Source organism: Calypte anna, chromosome 8 (genome assembly GCF_003957555.1).
Source record: "Calypte anna isolate BGI_N300 chromosome 8, bCalAnn1_v1.p, whole genome shotgun sequence".
Lineage (NCBI taxonomy): Eukaryota > Metazoa > Chordata > Aves > Apodiformes > Trochilidae > Calypte > Calypte anna.
The window spans coordinates 2920614-2937692 of record NC_044254.1 but is presented as its reverse complement, the minus strand read 5'-3'; the positions used below and the strand labels follow the sequence as shown (position 1 = coordinate 2937692).

General features: G+C 40.5%; 1 protein-coding gene across 1 annotated transcript in view; it reads left to right on the top strand.

Annotated features, from left to right (window-relative positions):
* Nucleotides 1-17079, top strand: part of HMCN1 (hemicentin 1) — a 137392-nt gene that overhangs the window by 62774 nt on the left and 57539 nt on the right. Inside the window, exons 37-46 of the mRNA XM_030455549.1 lie at nt 73-174; nt 2182-2358; nt 4477-4628; nt 5364-5487; nt 9281-9456; nt 9735-9831; nt 10219-10341; nt 12049-12210; nt 13253-13537; nt 14787-14954. Of these exons, the coding sequence (XP_030311409.1) occupies nt 73-174; nt 2182-2358; nt 4477-4628; nt 5364-5487; nt 9281-9456; nt 9735-9831; nt 10219-10341; nt 12049-12210; nt 13253-13537; nt 14787-14954 (1566 nt within the window). The remainder of the gene's footprint in view (nt 1-72; nt 175-2181; nt 2359-4476; nt 4629-5363; nt 5488-9280; nt 9457-9734; nt 9832-10218; nt 10342-12048; nt 12211-13252; nt 13538-14786; nt 14955-17079) is intronic.

The window sequence follows — 17079 nt, the reverse complement described above, 5'->3', positions numbered from 1 at the left end:
ACTTTGTGATTGGATGTTTTGCTAGCTGGGTGACTGAACTAATCAAAACCTGATGCCTTTGTCTTTTCTCAGAACCACCCACTCTGGAAGATTCAGGGAAGATGTTAAATGAAACAGTGGTGGTGAATAATCTGATTCATCTTGAATGCAAAGCATCTGGGAACCCTCCACCAGGTATGCAGGTGGACTTTGAGCACATGAAGCAGGTGTGAGAAAAGGTTTTCATTTTTATGTTTCTTTTGAAAATAATGAATATATATAAAATACTGAGAAATGTCAATGTGTCAAGTGACACAGAATAAGTGTTGAGAAATTAATTTCCACTATTTTTAATTAAATGAATGGAAACCAAAAGGAAAACCTTGCACAGGCAACAATAGACAGGAATAATGTTGGAGTTCTAGACATGGAGATGTGGTGCTAAAGGAGGGATGTGCTGTAGTGGTGGCCTTGGCTGTGCTGGGTTAACTGTTGGACTGTGGATGATCTTAAAGGTCTTTTCCAAAGAAAATTACTCTAAATCATCTGCTCTTTTCCCCTGTCAACTCAATATTTTATCATGTAGAGCAGGCTTAAAACACTGGCTTGTGTGTTGAGTGTTCCTGTTATATATGCTCATGGCTGGGACTTCATATAAATAAAAATGAAATAAATATAAATTGAAATAAATATGAGGCTCCTTGTTTGGTCTGGGCCCTTTGCCTGGGAGAATGAGTAGGTTTCTGTTTGTGCCCAGTGCTTTCTGGAGCTTGCCCTGATTGTAAATTACACTTTTGATTTTCTGTGTTCTCCTTATATTCTAAGCCTTGAAAGGCAGTGTATATCTGTGTTTTATTTTCCTCCCATTTTGTGGAATTAAAAGGGTTTTTTAAGACAAGTTTCCCATAGAACTCACAGGCATTTACCCAAGTGAGAGCTGAAGGGGTTTGGCTCCTGTGTAGACTGGTGGATCTTTTGAATTGCTTCTCTAATGAAAAAAATCTAAAGCAATCTGGATTTTAGTTGTTTCTTGTCTGGGATTTTTTTATTAGGTCATTTTTAACAGTTAATCTTTTTTGGTTGTTGTTGAGATATACAGACATTTATTTCCCTCTTTTTTCCTTATGAAAACAAGGATTTATATCCATTTTGCACTACTCTGATTTCTCATCAAGTTTTTAACTATTTTTGGACAAAATTGAGGTTATGAAATTCATATGATTTATATAATAGAACTAATTTGTTCACCTTTTCAGTGTGTGATGTGATGCTACATAGTGCTGTCAAGATACTTGACATTAGTTAAGAGAAGCAATAGCAGCATCAGAGTGAAAAAGCAGCTTTACCTTCAGCCTTGTTCATCAGTCAGGCCAGATGACTTCTTGATTGTGTGTCTGCCACAGAAAACTTGTGAGCTATGGAAAATGATTTTCATCTGATTTTCATCTGACTGAATAACAAAGTGATGCAAGTAAAGCATTAGTTACACATTCTCCTGGTGGAGGGCTCCCATCTTTTGGCTGAGATACAAACAAGTCCTCAGATTTCGTTGGTTATCAAGTTCCTATAAAACTTTCTTTGTAATAATACTGTTTTTCTGGGCTTTATTTGCAGTTTTCAGGCTGCCAGTTGAATTTTGATTTTGTTGCTTGTATGTTTATTCTGCAAACTTTTTCAGGTGGCTCAATTTAGTGTAGCCATATTTTAGGGTGAAAGGTGAAAAAAACCCCATATAAATCATATTATTGCATAATTTTAACCAGTTGCTGTTGGCCTTGGGATGAGTAAACCCTCTGTAAGTGTTCTTAGTGTGATAACTTCTTACTTCAGAACATGGTAGTGTCAAGCTGTCTGAATTTTGCACAAATATTACAGAGTTTGTCATTCCTCATCACCAGAGGGTGGTGAGACATTGGAAAGGGCTGCCCAGGGAGGTGGTGGAGTTGCCATCCCTGGAGGTCTTCAAGAAGCCTTTAAATATGATGCTTTAGGTGTAGTGGTTGTAGTTATTTGGATTAAGGTTGGACTTGATCTTGAAGGTCTTTTCCAACCTTAATGATTCTATGATTCTAGTGACTTTTTACTTATGATTGACACGAGTTTGTAAACGTTGGTGTTCTGTGTTAGAAATCTTAGGCTGGGGAGTATTTGTTCCCTTTGTAGTGGGGGTATTTTTGGTAGCTTTTCCCTTTTATTTTGCAGCTATCACCTGGTACAAAGACAACAGTCCTCTTGCCACTGCTGCCAGTGCCACTTTCCTGCAGAGAGGGCAGGTTCTGCAGATTGAGGGGGCTCAGGTCTCTGACACTGGTGTGTACAAATGTGTGGCTGTCAACACAGCAGGCATGGCTGAGTTATCTTACAGTCTTCAGGTTCATGGTAAGTGCCAAAACTCCACCTGGGTTCCTCACTTCTGCTCTTCCCAGGTTTTCTTAGCAGATATACCATTGCTTGAAATGCCATTGGACTGGCACAGAACAGTCACTCCTCTGTTTTTCAGTGACACTAAAAAATGTGTTTTGAATTAGGAAAACGTGGTAGGGGAAGCCAGTTTTAGAAGGAATGAGCAGAGACACCAGATTTGCCCAGATTGCCCAGGTGGCCAAGAAGGCCAATGGCATCCTGGGCTGGCTCAGGAACAGCGTGGCCAGCAGGTCCAGGGAAGGGATTCTGCCCCTGTGCTCAGCCCTGGTGAGGCCACAGCTTGAGTCCTGTGTCCAGTTCTGGGCCCCTCAGCTCAGGAAGGAGATTGAGGTGCTGGAGCAGGTCCAAAGGAAGCAACTGGGCTGGTGAAGGGACTCGAGCACAGATCCTATGAGGAGAGGCTGAGGGAGCTGGGGGTGTTGAGGCTGGAGAAGAGGAGGCTCAGGGGAGACCTCATCACTCTCTCCAACTCCCTGAAAGGAGGTTGGAGCCAGGGGGGGGTTGGGCTCTTTTCCCAGGCAACTCTCAGCAAGACAAGAGGGCAGGGTCTCAAGTTGTGCCAGGGGAGGTTTAGGTTGGAGATGAGAAAGAATTTCTTTCTGGAGAGGGTGATCAGGCATTGGAATGGGCTGCCCAGGGAAGTAGTGGATTCTCCGTGTCTGGAGATCTTTCCAAAGAGCCTGGATGTGGCACTGAGTGCCATGGGCTGGGAACTGCAGCGGGAGTGGATCAAGGGTTGGACTTGATGATTTCTGAGGTCCCTTCCAACCCAGCCAATTCTGTGATTCTATGATTTGTGGGAGGTGTATCAAGGTTTTCAATCCAGCAAGCTTGAAGGTCTTGCAGTTGGTGGGTTTTGCTCTGCAGGACTTTAAGGCTCACAGTAGATAAAGAAAGAGAAAATGTTCTTTCATAATCCAAAAGCTTTAAGATTATAAGATGAAGTGGAAGTGTGGGTGTTTGTAGACAGGAGACACTTGATCAAAAGTCAGACTGGAGCTTTCCATTGATTTCAGTGGCTTTTGGATGAGGTGTAATTAAAATTCTCATCTTTGGTACATGTGTATGCATGTAGATGGTCTTCTGTGGGAGTCTTCCAGGGTCTAGATTTGTTGCAGTGTCCCCAGCTGAGATGGATGCTGAGTATGTAGTTCCTATTAATGTTAATTAACACATAATGAGTTGGGCAATGCATAATAATGAAATTAATGATCATCATGTGAGAAAATGATGGCTCAAGACATGGTCAAAAGGAATTAGCCCCACCTGGTCATTAATTCCCAGCATATATTTAGGGACAAGGTCATTATTCTGGTAAAAATGAAAAATAATTTCTAAGGATATATGTGTCTCTTCATGGGTTGCAGAATTTCAGCAGATACCTCCAGAGTTTTTTAGGGAAATAATACTTTCTGTCTGAAACACATAGAATTAGTTCCCCTCCTGTAACAGAGAACATGGAGCTGAAGCCAGAGCTGATTGCAATGAAGGAAGCTCAAACATCCATCCATGAACCCACAAAACAAAGCTCTACAAAATTTACTAGACTGTATACTTATAGTAAGTGTTTTGAGATGTTCCATTAAAATGTTCTTTATCATCAGGCAGACAGATGTGATACAGCTGAATCTGGTAAATGTTCACATGTGCTTTGCACGACCCATTTATGGCTCTGTGTATCTATTTATTTTAAACTTCTTCCTTTAATCCCCACCACTCTTAATGCCTTGCTCTGGATCTAAGTAGAACATAATAAAAGTTTGAGGGAATATTTTCTGCTTTTATGTTGTGGTTCCTGGGTTTCACAACTGTGCTGTGAGCCCAGCCCTCTCTACCTTGCTCACACAGTAGTTTCATTGAAATTATCTGAGTGCTTGTACAAGGAATGAGTGGAGTTTGCACAGAGCAAACAAGTGATAAGAGTTCAGTAGGAGTGACATGAGAAATCTTTTCAACAATGTAGTGACTTGCAGAAAGAGAAATAATGTCCCAAAGTAAGTGACCTGTTTAATTTAATTGTGAATAAGACTTATGTAGCTGTTTCAGCTTATTTCCTTTTTTTTTTTTTTTCAGTTCCACCATCAATCTCTGGTAGCAGTGACATGGTGACAGTGGTGGTTAACAATCAAGTGCAACTGGAGTGTGAAGCCAGAGGCATCCCTGCACCTATTCTAACATGGTTAAAAGATGGTAGCCCTGTTTCCAGCCTTAATGATGGACTCCAGGTACTGGGTTTAAATCTTGCTCTTTCCTCCTGTGGTAGGAGACCAGTACAATTTAATGTAACAGAGTAAATGAAAGCATTTGGAATGAAAGTATAAGACCTTTTGCTCTAGGTTATTCCTGCAGGTGTAGCTCCAGTAGTTCCAGTGTGATGTGGAAGATATAGATTGAAGTAAGGTGGTCTGTCCTTCCAAATGATTTCATGCTGAGTAAGAGTTTGCATCAACAGTTTTTTTACTCACTGTCAAGAAGAAACAAGATCATATTTATATGCTAAAGGGATCCATGGAGCTCAAGAGCATGTCATACCTCATTACCTAAAATAATAATATAAAAAAAAACCACCAACCACTGATGTGACAGTTAAGAGAGGGCATGGTTCCTTGTTGAAAGCTGATGTTATGATCTGAAAGGAAAGAGGAGAAATTGGTGCACTCTGGGGACAGCTCTGAGCACAGACAAAAGGTGTGACAGAATTGAAACTGGTAAGAGGGAGGAAGGTCTAGATTGCACAAAGACCTGAATGCCAGGAGTGTCCTGTGGACTTGCATGACATTCCACTTCTGCATTTGCAAGTTTTGATCAAAAGAGAACAACAGATTGCAGGGAATAGGGAGGTGGTGGGAAGCAGTGGTGAAACAATTATTTCATTTTGAAATGAGACCTAATATTTCTCTGTGCTAGTGTTTTACATTGAGGCCTGTGTTCTGAATGTGCCACAAACACTTCTCTTTCAGGTTCTGTCTGGGGGCAGGGTCTTGGCATTAAGCAGTGCTCACATCAGTGACACAGGGAAGTACACGTGTGTTGCAGTCAATGCTGCAGGAGAGAGCCAGAGAGACATTGAGCTCAGAGTTCATGGTGAGTTTTTCTGACAAATCTGGTTTTTTTTGGTCATGAGAACTGTTCATGGAGCTTTAATTAAACACACTGTGGCTCTGACATTTAGCAACCTTGAATAAAAATAGTTCAAACCCACAATGGAAAGCAAAGTGGTGTTGAGGTGTGTGTGTATCTAAGTTAATATATGTATTGAAGCATGTAAGTATGTTCTTCTGTGTATCCTGGAGTTGCAACAGTAAATTTACAATTTTTATACATAAAGGCTCATTTATAAATGGTAGAGAAGATATGTGTTTGTAATAAACCATGTAGATCCTGTGGGCAAAAGGTATTATTGGGACTGGAACTCAGCTGTCTTTATTGAAGCAGGATGAGTCAATGTGAGCTGGCCATGCAGCTCTCCAGTTTCCAGTCCATTTTCAAGCCAATGCCTGCCTAAATGGTGGTGGCTTTTTTAGTGCTAATAGTGACTCTGTGTTGAGCTTTATTGAGCCCCACCAGTCAGTGTTTCAGTGTTGTCTCTTCCATGAAGCAGGAAATGTCTTTTGTACTTGGTGAGTTTTCCTAATTGCATAAGTAATTCTGAAATCTTTTTTGACTGAACTCATGTAAATTCATCCTTCCTTCTGGTTTTTGTAACTCATATGAGCTTCATCCTGATTTTTTTCATAACTTGTTTAGGATGCTTTCTCATATTGCAGTCTTAGAGGTTGTAAGTGATGTGCAGATAGCAAAGAACATGACATACTCTGAGGAGAAACTCCAGGGAGTTTTGGCTGCAGGAAGTTTTAAGTTTTCTTGGACAGCTCACTCTACATCAGTGAAATGAGGATGAACAATGATCTGCCATTTGTTTTAGAATTCTTACAGTACTAGATGTGGAGAGAGCTCTTTGGAACAGAAGAATCTTTGTGGTTTTGCTTCTGCTTTCAGTAGGTCCATGGAGAGAGAGAGCTGTTTTGGCTCTGCCAGTCTCTTGCTTTGCTCCTAAGCACAAGTCTGGAAAATCTTGCAAGAGAACTTGGAAGTTTGGATGCTTTCTAAGGTGAATATGGACAGCTGGCCAGGCCTTTTGTTTTCAAGTTTGGCTTCCTTTTAAATGCCCTGTGGTTAGTGTACTCATGACCTGAGTCACAGCTACTTTTGCATTTGCAAGGGGCAGCTAAGAAAGTCAGGACTGGGGCATGGCAAACCCCAGGTGAACTTAGGCTGGAACATTTTATATGTCTACAGCAGAAATATCAAGGTCTCTATTGTAGTTTGTGGACAGGTGTGTATGAATATCTAACCACAAAAGGGACATGAGTATATTTATTTTGTCTCTTTTGTTTTCTCTAACCTCTGTCCAGGTTACCTGGAGGAAATTAAGAGAGTTTGGAAGTTGTGTGTGTTGAAAATTACTATTGTATCAGAAGATGGGCAGGATTGAGCTCAGCTGCAGGGCCATCTCGAGTCACAGAAAAATAATGTTTCTCTTAAGATTTGCCTCAAAGGGGTAATCAAGAAGTCACAGGAGGAAAGTAATTTGGAGTGCAGCTGGAGCTGAGGTGTTTAGAAACGTGCAGTCTAGGAGCTGGAACAATCTGGGTGACATGAGTTACCATGAGCATAATTAGATTAATTTTAAACCCTGTTCCTTCAGAAGCAAGTGCTCTACTGTCTGTCTCTGTTTCATAAGCTGTTTCCTTTTGAACACATTTCAATTAATTTTGCTGAGAGGAAAAGTAATTGGTAGAAAAGTATTTGGAAATAAATTTGCTTTCTGCAGTAATGGATTAACTTCCAATTTTCAGTTCCATAACATTCATAAAGAATCTGGGCCTTTGTGAATATTACAAAGAAAGTAAGATAAACAAATTATTTTTTTTCAGTTGCTGTATTTCTTATCCTCAGAGACCAGACTTTTTCCTAAATTATTTCCAAATTGTGAAATCAGATTCTCTGCTTAGTTCTTCTTGTGCCAGAAAAACAAAGGTTTATTGTTAATGTTAATTTTCAGGACATTTTGGAACTGTATTGCTACTTCACTGAGTACCACCTTGGGACATTTATAATCTTGCATGTCTTAATAAATTCAGTATCTTTTTGTTCAGAGTGAAGCCCAGAGTATTTCTCACAGACAGTCCCTCTGCTTCCCTTCTTTTTACCCCAATGCTTTGTGCAAGCAGAGAAGCAGTTTCTGGAGTAATGGATTTCAAAACCATAGAATTAAAGATGTGCAACAGTGAGGATTCTTGTCTGGTCAACTTCTTTTGGGAAAACTGATCAGTCTTAGTACAAAACAAGCAAAAAGATCCCACTGGAAATGTGTAACCTGACGAAGTAAATCACTTTGAGAGAGTTTTGATTTTGTAAATCTTTGAATTGCTGATCTAATGTTACATTAATGGCAAGAGTTTACAGGGAATGTGGTATGAGAAAGGAAAGGGAATCTCTGTGGGTTGCTTTAAGGATTGAAGAACACATGCTGGTAAGGGCATGAACAAGAATTGTCTTTGAGCTCATGCTTGGGCAGCACCCAGTAAGAGCCCTCTCACACTGCAGTTTGCAGGCTTCTCCCAGGACAAAAACTCCCAAATTCTGCCTCACTGGCTGTGGTTTGGGAAAGAGACCTGGTGTAGTGAGCACCAGCAGCCCAGGATGCTCACACACTCCTGCTCCTTTCCAAGTCAGCTTCTCTCTGACACCCTGTAAAATCCTGTGGCAGTGTTGGGTCAGTGGCTCCAAGCTGCCTGGGGAGGCTCAGGGGATTTCCTCTGACTGATGGCAACACAGAATGTTTGGTTCAGCCATGGGTACTGATCCAAAGGCACTGATGGCAAGCAGGTTTCTGGCTTGATTTTTTTCATTTAAGCTCATCTTGTCAGGCAGATATTTCCTTCAGGTTCTTCTCGACTCCAGCCAAGAACATGTTTGCCATGGAAAATGGCTCATGTGCTGTGTTTCCAGGGTTTGGTTCTCAGTTGCTTTGTTTTTCTGACTGTGGGAAGATAAAACTGTTTTTCTTGGCTATTGACACTTTTCAAGAACAGATAATGGGCTTTAATTTAAATGTCCAGAAGAACATTATTTTCCTTCTACACAAAAAAGTTCATTCCAAAAGCTCATGTATCTACCCTATAAATTGGCAATAATAGTTTAATAATGAGTTTATCACTGAAACTGTAGTTCAAATCTAAATATAGTGCTCATTACCAATAATTATGATCATTAGCTACAGATACCACACAAACCAGGCAATAAATTAATTGTAGATTATGACTTGATGTTTAAGTCATTAAGCCATTGACTTGACTTCAGCTGTGTAGGTTCTCACAATGCAATATCTTCTGTATTTGGCCATCTCTGGACAAAATTTTTCTTAAACTCAGAGATTTCCTTAAAGTATCTATCTTAGCATTGTTTGGAACAATTTAAGGTGCTTTCAGTTTCTAAGGCTGATTATTTTCTTGAGAGGCTTTAACTCATCAGTGTTTGGTTCTTCTTAGCAGGAATGTGCTTCTCATTCTTTATATAGTGGTGATTTTCCTTTCCAGTGATATTTCAAGTATTTTTTTTGGTAGGCTTGGCTCATCTCCGTGGTTTCTCTGTAGCTGATATCTCTCCAGCACGGATCTGGTGTAGCAGGTATTCTGTAATAAACAAAAATTATTCCAGGGCTTTTTTTCTGATGTAAAGGAGACTTCAGTTGTGTGCCAGATAGTAACTGCTATTCCAGTTTTGTAAAATGAAGACTGTTGACTACACAGCATCTTTGCTCAGGGAAGCCTGCAATTCCCAAAGGTTCTGTGTTTTTTATTTGTTGCTGTAGTTCCACCAGACATCATGGGAGAGGAGCAGAACATCTCTGTGCTGATGAACCAAGATGTGGAGCTACTCTGCCAGAGCAATGCCATTCCCCCACCCATGCTGACCTGGCTCAAAGATGGGAGACCCTTACTGAAGAAGCCAGGTCTTAGCATTTCTGAAGATGGAAGCTTGCTGAAGGTAAACAGGACACTCAGGACCATTCCTTTCTGGGGAATATCCCCACTGTGAGGGCACCCAGTACCTCTTAGAGACTGGGCAGCACTGGGCCCTCTGGTGCAACAAGGTCATAGACATCTAGATGGTTGCATATTGGTTTGGCAGGGGTGATGCTGGGTTAGTAGTGTTTAGAGACACCAGTGTAAAAATAAAAATTGAAAATTGAACAACCTCTCCTTGCAAGTTGCTTGTATGATAATGGAAAAAAGAAGAAATCTAGGTTTTCATTGTCTTTCTAGATTGAAGGAGCTCAAGTCCAGGACACTGGCCGGTACACTTGTGAAGCAACAAATGTTGCTGGGAAAATGGAAAAGAATTATAATGTCAATATTTGGGGTAAGATTTGTTAAGCTTATTCCAGGGATGGTTACAGAGCTCAGAGAGAAATTATGATGTGAGACACTAAGATCTCTGTGGTTCAAAACCACTTAATTGCTCAGGTTCATGCAGGGAGCTGTTGTCATGTTTGCTGTGGTTTAGCAGTCCCAACAATGTGAGCATATTTTTCAGATTGCTTTGGTTTGATTCTAAATTAATACCAGCAACTTTATAGGCCTTTGTCAGGCTGGTCAGGTAGAGAAGGCACAAACATTTTGACTGGAAGCAGGGCAGATGCTTCTTACAAAAAGGTTGAAGCCAACAGAGTACAATAAAGCCCTTTGCAGTCATTCATTTTGAAAGCTTTATTTTCCAGTGCTGCAATTATCTGGCTTTTCTTTTCAGTCTCCCCAAGTATTTATGGCTCAGATGACACCTCTCAGCTGACAGTAGTTGAAGGGAGCTTGATAAGCCTGATATGTGAGTCCAGTGGCATCCCACCACCCAGCCTTACCTGGAAAAAGAATGGTGAGTAGCCTTCCCTTGTTGGGTTTATAAAGCAAATGTGAGAATTCTGACCTGCCAGATTTTCTTTTTCCCCATGAGCATTTTAGTGAGTGTGTTCTGAGGAATTCCAACATGCAGGTATTTAAACAATCCCAATATTGACTAAAATGAACTACAGCAGTATACTATTCCCCTCTGTGTCACTCAGTTCTGCTTAGGTTAGGTATCATTATTCCTAAAAGTGGGCAAGAGAAGTGCAATTCCTGAGCTGAATTGAAATGTTACAGTTATTGAAACCTTTAACCTCTCTCAAAGTGCAGCCAGGCAGCATCAAGACTTAGTTGTGGGTCCCAGCTGGCAGGGCTGGGTGTCACTGGAGTCCTGCAGTGCCCTGTGATCCACTGTGTAACATATCCTCTGGGTTTTGGTTTTTTTAAATTGCAGTCATGGCACATTGCCTAGCAATGAAAATGCATCTAGTTGTAGTACTTTTGGGAACGACTCAACCTTTCTTTCATCCTATCTTGATATTTAATTGAGAAATCTGCACAACTTTTTGCTTAAGGTGTTAAAGTAACATAGACAAACACCCTCTGGTGAATCAGTAGACAAAAGCAGGTATTTTTAGTAATTAAGCAGGTATTTTTAGTAATTTCTTTTAAGCAAAGACACTGTTGGAGATAGAATGTTAGGCAAAGTATGATACTGAACTCCAGTGTAGTCATTTTTCCATTATTAATCAATCTTAACCTATTCATATTTTTCTAGAAAGCACAATACAGTGTGGTGTGTGCCTACCTTAATTAATTTTGCCTTTACTACATCCATTTTTACTTTACTACATAGAGTTTTAAGAGAAAATGAAGTTAATCAAATTCTTTTGAAATCCTCTCTCTTGGAAGCCAAAAAGGCATGGTATGACATGTTCTAATAACAAACTGCAAGGCCAAAGTACAGACACTTTTATGGCAGAAGGGAAAGCTGAACCTGTTTGAAAGTCTAGAAGGGCACTTAGAGAGAGAGATACAGTTCAGAGTGTTGCTTGAAACTCAGATTTTTTTCATTCTCTTTGGCATTTTATGAACGTGTTCATAGAGGGGATTTTAAATGCACAAGTGGGAAATAGAAATTCAGCTTTTAGAATTATCAGTAGCAAGTGAATTCTTTCTGTCACAAAGTCTTGCTGCAGTTTTCAAGGTTAAGATAGTTGCCTAATCTGAGGTCTCCAAGACTGAAAGTTCTGCCCAGAAAATACAATATTGTTTTACTGTCATATTTGTGCCAAGGATTTCCTGGGCAGAAGTGTGTGCACTTGGACTGTGTAACACCCTCTACACAGGTGATGTGGCTCTGCAGAATAAATTACATGTTTCTGAGCACTGATTCTGCTGGGGCAGATGGTTATATACTGCCATTAAGTCAGATTTTACTGGAAGTGTTGAATTTGCTGCTCAGTGGAAGCATCCAAACCTTTTGGGATGGATGAGAGCGTGGTGAGAGCTATTGTGCATTTGCTCAGGGTGCTGTGTGTCATTAACTCAGCAATTAATAACAGAAATCCTCAGAACCTTGCTTGAAGTTTCTCATGCCTGGGGAAGCTCTGACAGAAAATTCTAAGCTGGGCAATTGTGCAGCTCAGTAATTTTGAAAGGACCCAGTGGACTTGCAGTGCATGAGCAAAGTCATTGCCATTTTCTGTGGTTTTATCTCAAAGAATGTCTCTTGCAGGCTCTCTGCTGGTGGCTGACATTTTGGGAAGAGTCCGGATATTATCTGGAGGCAGACAGCTACAGATTTCCATGGCTGAACAGTCTGATGCTGCATCTTACACCTGTGTTGCTTCAAATGTAGCTGGAAGTGCAAAGAAAGAATACAGTTTGCAAGTATACAGTAAGCTGCCATGAAAAATTCTGTTCATACTTTACCAGTTCCACACTGGAGTTGCATTAGGAAAGTGTTAAGGGATCTTAAGCTGCAGGATTTTCAGAGAGTAAGGGACAATTTATGGATACTCCAAGAAGAATGATAAATAATTAGAATTTTGGCTGCTTGGACTCAGAGCTTGACCATGATGTTGCATGTACCTGTTGAAAGTGCATTGTAATGAACAGGATTTTAGGCTTGTCTTTTTATTTTATTTTTTTCTCATGTTTACATTTTTTAAATTGCCTGTAAGCTCCTTATTCTAAAAAGGTTTGTCCTTTATGGGTTGAGAGGAAGAGAGGTTATTTATTTTTTCCTAGCCCTGTGGAATATGCTATGGATTGTAGAGAGCCCCTGATTTGCCAGCAGTAACCCACAATAATTGGTCTTTATGAAAATGCTGCTCTGGCAAACCTGTTTGTTGCTCTGTTCAGAAACAGGTGAAGATCCTGAAATGTAGCTTCCATGAAAAGTTCTGTTCATACTTTACCAGTTCCACACTGGAGTTGGATTAGGAAAGTGTTAAGGGATCTTAAGCTGCAGGATTTTCAGAGAGTAAGGGACAATTTATGGATACTCCAAGAAGAATGATAAATAATTAGAATTTTGGCTGCTTGGACTCAGAGCTTGACTAAGATGTTGCATGTACCTGTTGAAAGTGCATTGTAATGAACAGGATTTTAGGCTTGTCTTTTTATTTTATTTTTTTCTCATGTTTGCATTTTATTAAATTGCCTGTAAGCTCCTTATTCTAAAAAGGTTTGTTCTTTATGGGTTGAGAGGAAGAGAGGTTATTTTTCCTAACCCTGTGGAAAATGCTATGGATTGTAGAGAGCCAGCAGTAACCCACAATAATTGGTCTTTATGAAAATGCTGCTCTGGCAAGCCTGATTGTTGCTCTGTTCAGAAACAGGTGAAGATCCTGAAATGTAGCTTCCAGATGTCAAGATGAAGATCCTGAAATGTAGCTTCAAGAAAAAAACTGTTGTTTTTTTTTTTTCTTCCTTAGTTCGACCGACCATCCAAAGCAGTGGTAGTATCCACCCATCAGAAGTCACTGTTACCCAAGGACATGAAATTTCTTTGGAGTGCAGAGCACAGGGTATTCCAGAGCCAACAATAACGTGGATGAAGGATGGCCACCCACTGGTCAGTGGAAGTGACATTGCAATACTTCATGGTGGTCACTTTCTGCAGCTGAAAAATGCCCACGTGTCAGACACTGGTCGCTACGTCTGTATTGCTGCCAACGTGGCAGGGCTGTCTGACAAAAAATATGATTTAAATGTTTATGGTGAGTATGTGCAAAATGGGGCAGGCATAACAGAAACTAATTAGACTTTTAAGTTCACCAGAGGACAGCCAAGTAGTATTTGTGTGGCTAAATGCACCCCCTGTATCTTATCACAGGCCTTAGTCAAGATATAATTTCAGTTGCAGTATTACAAAACTCCAAGTCCCATTTTATAACTCTTAAACATCTTAAGGTCTTATCTCTGTCCCTGCTAATATCTTTCTGCCCCCAGCTGCTCCTTCTCCTGAGAGGAGGAAGCCAAAAAATTGTATAATTTTATATGTTATTGGGGTGAATGTCATGGTGGGAAATATTTTATTGTGGGAGACAGAAATTAAGTTTGAACAGAGAGTACCCTACTAGTGGCTGCTGCCAGGGGATAGTTACTCAAGGACAGAGTGTATCTCAAGTACATAATTATCAGGTTCTCCTGTTTTACACATCTGGAGGGATTTAAAGATGGAGCCTCCAACTAATAGTTCATCTCCACACTTTGTCTTGATATAATTGACTAGAATAGCTTCTTACAGCTGCTTCTTACAGCTACTGTAATTCTTCTAGATATGTTTTTTTCACTTCATTGACCAGTGAATATTCATGTTTTACTGTGCAAGTTAAAACAGGAATTCTCATTATTGAAAATGAGGCCTAAATGATTTACCAGTTTTGGTTTGTTTTGGGTTTTTTTTTTCTTATTTGGAATGTTTTCTGTACTTTATTCTCAAACTTCTGCACAGTAAGAAGAAATTTTAAACTTCCTCAAAACACTGGAGGATGTTGGTCAATTCTTAACCCCAGGTTTTATATTATAAATGATGAGTTGTAGAACTGCAGAACTGTGCAAATCTTATTATTCCTAAGAAAAGCTAGAAATAAATCTGTGGTACTTAAATTAATAGGAAGTTGTTCTTTCCATTAGCATGTAACTCTGTCAGTATTGGGATTTTTTGTAGTGTTTCTGCTGGAATTTATGATTAGCACAGAATAGACAGAACTACTATAAACTTACTCAGTAGGAATCTTTAGCTGTAAGATAAAGGTACTAAAACTGATACAATTTACTGTTAATATTCCAAGCAGTTACTCAGTAGGAAATTGTCATTAATATATAGTATTTATAGTCTCAATTTTGTAGCTCTGCACTTGACAAGCTTCATTGAATTACTGTTTGGATGACAGAATCTTCTGAGAGCAGGATTAGTTTTATGTATTCTTAACTACATTTTGTTTTTTCCTTTTTATTCTGTAGTTCCCCCAAATATTGCTGGTGACCTGCTGATGCCTGAAAACATAAGTGTTGTGGAGAAGAATCCCTTCTCTCTGGTTTGTGAAGCTTCAGGAATTCCCTTGCCATCAATAACTTGGCTCAAAAATGGGTGGCCTGTCACGCTGAACAGCTCAGTGCGCATCCTCTCAGGTACTGAATTTAAGGGTTTTCTGCACATAAAGTGCATTATTTCACATGGAAGAAAGGTTGGTCATCTGTAAAGACAAGGAGAGAACTGGTAATCACTGCCAGTGTCTGGTGAAGCTGTTAAACTGTTCCTAGATTTCATGTGTAAGAGGCAAAGTCATAGTCAGAGACATGGATCAAGCCATTGCTCTGGCTGTTGGTGTGTGTTAGGCCCATGCTTATTTCCAGAAATATCAGATGGTAACATCTTGCTTTGTCAGTGCCAATATATATATACACAACATTAGCTCTTGTCTTTGACTAGTTTTCTCTACCTCTTTCTCTTCACAACCCTTTAAAGTTGAAAAATCTGTGAGAATTAATATGCATAACAATAAACAAAACACATTTCTTTGGGGATCTGTATAAAAAAACCCAAAACAGCAAACACACACACACAAAAAAAACCCCAAAACCCACAAAAAACCTGTTAACGAGTCTAAGAAATTAACACATGTAAATACTTCCTGGTCTTGTAGCTACTGAACCAGATCTTCAGAATATCATTTAATACAGCTGGAATTCTGTGATCAGTTAAAGACCAGCACAGAATGCTGACTAGTCCAAGTGATCTGGAGAAACTTATGCCAAGAAAGCAGAGAAACAGATGTGATTCATTGGAGATCTCAATTTTCAGGCTGGAATAACCTATGAAAACTTGGTTCAGCTGCCTTTTGATGCCAGTAGTAATAGACAGAGGTGTTTGAAATAGGAGGGGCTCAGTACCTGTTCCTGGAACTCATCTTCCTGGAGGATGACTTAAGGAATTGATTGATGGTCCAGGGCTAGTTGTATGAGTATCAACAAGGCCAAGTGTCAGGTCCTGTACTTGGCCCACAACAACCCCCAGCAGTGCCACAGGCCTGTGGAGGAGTGGCTGGAGAGCTGCCCAGCTGGGAGGAATCTGGGGGTGCAGATTGCCAACCATGAGCCAGCAGTGTGCCCAGGTGGCCAAGAAGGCCAATGGCATCCTGGCCTGGATCAGGAACAGCGTGGCCAGCAGGTCCAGGGGGGTGATCCTACCCCTGTACATGGCCTTGGTGAGGACACACACCTCAAGTACTGTGTCCAGTTTTGGACTCTACAGCATAGGAAGGAGATGGAGGTGCTGGAGTGGGTGCAGAGAAGTGCAACCAAGCTTATCAGGGGTCTGGAAGGTAGGTCTCATGAGGAGAGGCTGAGGGAGCTGGAAAAAAGGAGGTTGAGGGGAGACCTTATTGCCCTCTACAACTCCCTGAAAGAAGGTTGGAATGAGGTGGGTTTTGGCCTCTTGTCCTCAGTGACTGGTGATAGGGCAAGAAGTAATGGGTTCAAGTTGCACCAGGGAAGGATCAGATTAGATAGTAGGAAAAATTTCTTCACCAAAAGAGTGGTGAAGCATTGGAACAGGTTGCCCAGGGAGGTGGTGGAGTCACCAGTACCTGGAGGTATTAAAAAACAGTAGATATGGCACTTTAGGAGATGATTTAGTGGGTGAGGTGGTGTAGGACTGATGGTTGGACTTGATCTTGGAGGCCCTTTCCAATCATGATGATTCTAGGATTCTGTGATACTTGGCCAGCAACTATGGTGAGAGTAGAGCTCAGTGTTTACAACAGGCAAGATAGTTACCAGCCCTTGAGATTACAGATGTTAATGAGATGTGTAGACTACAACTGAGATGTTTCTTTAATCTTGGGTTTCCCACTCACAGGTAGAAATCTCTTGAAAATTAAGTGCTGATGAGGTTTGTAATAACTCTGTTGTAGCCACCATGCAAAGCCACACCATCCTAAAGCATAGACCCAGGAAAACTGTCAGATAAATAAAGGGAAAGGAAGGTATTCAGAAGCTCATCTAAGCTTGGAGTTGAAGCTGATATTTTTCAGAATTTTTTACATTCATGTAGCTCCTAACATGAGCAGTAGTTTTCAACAGGTGGTCCTGTCTTCTGCTTTCCCATTTTTACATATGGTGCATGGAAAAAGGAGTGGGTGTCTGATTATCCTGTATAAATCTGAGTTGGTATGCATTCCTTTTTGTGGGATGTTGCCATCAGCAGGATGAGGTTCTACTCAGCTTGATTGTTTCTGTCATGTCTGTTGATTCC